This window comes from Sinocyclocheilus anshuiensis, unplaced genomic scaffold (assembly GCF_001515605.1).
Source record: "Sinocyclocheilus anshuiensis isolate Anshui unplaced genomic scaffold, SAMN03320099.WGS_v1.1 scaffold363, whole genome shotgun sequence".
Classification (NCBI taxonomy): Eukaryota; Metazoa; Chordata; class Actinopteri; order Cypriniformes; family Cyprinidae; genus Sinocyclocheilus; species Sinocyclocheilus anshuiensis.
Window position 1 is genome coordinate 602,056 of NW_015552568.1, and position 4,358 is coordinate 606,413.

At 39.1% G+C, this 4,358-nt stretch overlaps 1 protein-coding gene across 1 annotated transcript in view; it reads left to right on the forward strand.

The window, feature by feature from the left end:
* Positions 1–4,358, forward strand: part of LOC107664971 (disabled homolog 2-interacting protein-like) — a 122,505-nt gene that overhangs the window by 107,972 nt on the left and 10,175 nt on the right. The window contains exons 11-13 of the mRNA XM_016455677.1: positions 235–436; positions 1,173–1,351; positions 2,912–3,785. Coding sequence (XP_016311163.1) covers positions 235–436; positions 1,173–1,351; positions 2,912–3,785 — 1,255 coding nt within the window. The remainder of the gene's footprint in view (positions 1–234; positions 437–1,172; positions 1,352–2,911; positions 3,786–4,358) is intronic.

A 4,358-nucleotide genomic window follows, 5' to 3' on the forward strand; every position in this document is an offset into this window, starting at 1 on the left:
TATATATATATATATATTTATATATTTATATATTTAGTTATCATCAAAAAGTTACATCATTAAGCTATAACATATGATATGATACTGAAATGACAATGAAATTTGATGTTGATCATGAGTTTTAATGCATTATACTTCTGTGGTTGCAGTTAGTTATGTAAACATACTGATAAACTGTTGTGGAATGTATATTTTCATCAGAGCAAACTGTATTTACTGTGTTTTATGTTGTAGGTTTGGCAGTAAGGAGGAGTACATGTCCTTCATGAACCAGTTTTTGGAGCACGAATGGACCAACATGCAGCGCTTCCTGCTGGAGATCTCCAACCCAGAGACCATCTCAAACACAGCAGGCTTCGAGGGTTATGTTGACCTGGGCCGTGAACTCTCCACTCTCCATTCTCTCCTGTCAGAAGCCGTTTCACAACTCGATCAGGTGAATGTCTGCGATTGAACAAATATCATTTTTCTCACAGAAAATCTTACTATCACATCTCAGTGTAATTTGAGGTAAAAAAAAAATAGCTAGTAGATTCTGAAAAATTACAAAAAGCTCAATTTAGTTTATCAAGTGATTATCTGAGGAGAATGGATTTTTATTTCAGATAAAATACAGACAATACTGGCTCTAAAACCTGACTGGATGAGCCACAATCAAAGCTAGTGATCTCAACTGTGAAATAGCTGATATTTGCATTTACATTTATGCATTAAGCAGACACTTTTATCCAAAGCGACTTTGGATAAAAGCAATACATCAAACAGCCAACAATCGTTGTAGTACACAATGCCAGATTTATTAGACAAAATGTACACCAAGTTACTAGAAACCATAAAATAGTTACAATTTTAAAATTCAGATTGCTGTTAGGCTGAATTGTGCGCCATCAATAGAAATTTACACCATTTACACAGATTTACACCAACTGACCAATTTGGTCATTAGGATTCACATTCCACCTGTGTTCAACCTAACAGCACCCATTTAACATATTAAAATCACTGTAAAGCACAGCCTCTCTTGTCTGCTTCAAACTGTACTGGAATAACAAGCTAATATTTATTTTAAGTGTTTTTTCTGTAGTAATATATTGCTTGTACTCAACAGAGCGAGTTAACAATGCTCTATCAGGTTTGAATTCAGTCATTCACAGTTCTGTATTGTGTTGTAGAGTACTATCACTAAGCTGGGTCCTTTAGCACGGATCCTGCGGGACGTGAATTCGGCCCTGACGAACCCCACTGGAGCCCCCATGTCGTCTCCCACGGAGCGTGTGGGCTCCCCCACTCTACCCAGCAGCAGCCTATCTACCGGTCTGCAGAAAATGGTCATGGACAGTGAAATCACAGGGTAAATCGAGGCCAGACTTTTCAGTTTCATCCTAGTCTAGATTGCAGATTATTGTCCTTCCAAAAGTAATAAGAAATATCTAATTTAACTGGAAAGCTAAAATACAGTCTTGTTTTGCATTACTTATGCTTCTAACTGAGGAACCGATAAACTGAAAATGCTTTAAAAAACTGAAAACTTTAAAAAAAAATCTCCAAAGAATTCTAATTCTGTGGGCTCTGGGATGTGATCTATGTGAGTTGATGGCTATTTACTGTGGCAGTCTGTGAAATGAGGGAAATACTTTTAAAGCACTCATATATTTAGGTGGGAGTCTTAAACATGACACTGTGAAATGCAAATTAAGCTGAGAGGGAAAACTGCAAGCTAGTAAAATCTTTATCATTCTGTTGTGGAATACGGTAAAAATGAAGGTGTAAAATGTGTCCCAAGCAAGTCTCTTATAAAATGCCATATCGTCTCTTGCTGCTCTACTGATCACCAAGTGCTTTCAAAGAAGATTACTTGCATCTGAAAATATCTTCACGTTTTAATAGTTAGTTTTCAGATCTTTTACTACCTATTTACTAACTATCTCTGTTGCATTAATTTTCTCAGCTGGAAGAGCACAGTAATAGCAACGTCAGGGTCATGGGTTCAGTTCTATTAGAAACATGCATACTGTTTGAATGCAGTCAGTCACTTTGAATCAAAGCATCTGTCGAATATGCATGAATGTACAGTACCGTTTAAAAGTTTTGGGTCTTTATGATTTTTTTATGTTTTTCAAAGAGGTCTATTATGCTCGGCATAAATACAGTAAAACAGTAATATTGTGGAATATGATTAAAATTCAAAGAACAGTTTCCTATTGTAAAACATTTTAAAATGTAATTTATTCCTATGATGCAAAGCTGAATTTTCAGCATCATTACTCCAGTCTTCAGTGTCACATGATCCTTCAGAAATCATTCTAATATGCTAATTTGGTGCTCAAGAAACAATTTGTATTATTATCAGTGTTGAAAACAGTTATTATTATTATTATTTTAATATGTTGAAACAGTTAATACACTTAATATTTTTCAGAAAGCCATTATACATTGTTTTCAGGATTCTTTGCTTAAAAGAAAGTTCAAAAGTACAGAATTTAGAAAACTGCTGAATTAAAGTATTAATTTCTCTCCAAACAAAATCTTACTGACCCAAACTTTGAACGATAGTGTAAATATAGAAACTGGCAATATAATGCATGCCGTTAACATGGCCAGTTTCTCCATTAGAAACAGATTTGTTTTGACTAAAGAGCACCAAAGCAAGACATTGTTCATACTTTCCTTTTCTTCAGGGTGGTTTATTCTCTAGCACAGTAATCAAAGACATATTGTATTGTAGCTTTTTTCTGTCATGAGACTTAGTTTGCATGTTTTGTCAAAGTAAAGTGTTAGGACTGTGATCTGTCACATCAGCACACACACACATCCATTAGCCATGCAAATGAGCTGGATTGGCAAGCAACGAGTTTTATTTGAATTAAAGGACAGCTGTGATTTTCATTTTGTCCCGTTGCCACTTGGACAGGTTGGTGGATTTCACTCGGCTGCCCTCACCGACCCCTGAAAACAAGGATTTGTTTTTCGTAACGAAGAATTCTGTGATCCAGCCGTCGCCTGCCCGCAGCTCCAGTTACTCGGAGGCCAACGAGCCAGATGTTCAGATCCCCAACGGCAGCAAGAGCTTGTCAATGGTGGACCTGCAGGACAGTCGTTCTCTCGAGAGCGCTCCCAACACCTCCTTCAGCGACCCCATCAATGACAGCCAGACCTCTGTGGGCCAGGGCACAGGAGTGTGGACCACCCGCACCGCTAAGGGCAACACGCCCAGCGGTCCGACCCTGAGGAGGGCAGGTCAGACCCCCACCACACCGAGCACAGAAACCGCCCCGGGGAGGTCCCAGATGCTCGCCCCGCTCTCGTTCCAGAACCCCGTGTACCAGATGGCCGCCGGATTGCCCCGTACGGTGGCCGATTCGGGATCTGAATGCCAGAGCTCCATCAGCTCCCAGAGTAACGCAGAGGAAGCAGCTACCGCGGGGTCAAAGCACCCATTCCTGAGCCAGTCCAGCACGGGGGCCAGCGGCGGGGACGAGTTCATTCGGTGTTCTGGAGAGTTCACCCGCAGACAGCTGTCCCTCACGGAGTCCCAACACCAAGCCAACGTACCACGCCAGAACAGCACGGGGCCGCAGCGCCGGATAGACCAGCCTCCTCCAGCCGTCACAAGGGGCCGCACTCCGCCCAACATGCTCAACACCGCACCGTACCCCCGCCCCTCCAGTGGAAGTATGATGTCATCATCTCCTGATTGGCCAAGCAGCGGCACCAGACTGAGACAGCAGTCGTCGTCCTCCAAAGGGGACAGTCCAGAATCCAAGCAGCGCACCCTACACAAACAAGTGAGTTCATTTTTACACTTTTTTTCTTTTTGTCTTTTGATGAAAATACTCTTTAAATTTTACTAAATCATACACATGATCATGTCATATACATTAATTTTAGTCCGTTTTGCTCGGGCTAAAATTTTACTTAATAACGCAGATTTTATTCATTTATTTTATTTTATTCATTTATTTTACTTGTTACAGTTCTAATATATCCAAATGTCTTTTAAAAAGTTTTTAACATTTTGTTTTATTTGTTTAAAATCTATATAGTTCATTTTTGTTGTTATTTTATTTTGTTTGCCATTACGGAACCCCGCACATGACATGCAGGGGGTAAAAAAAACAAGATATTATTTAACTACAACGAGGAAATGAATTAATAAAAGATAACCTTAATTAGTAATTTGTGTGAAGTCATTGCCATTATATTAGTTTTTTCCACGTCATGTGCTAGCCTCCATATGCCATTACAAAAAAATTTTGTTATTTATTTATTTATATATTTATTTATTTTAGGAAATTAAAGCTATGATTTTTGCCTGGACAATAAACTTTTTTAGAAAATCAAATAGATAAGACCCAAGA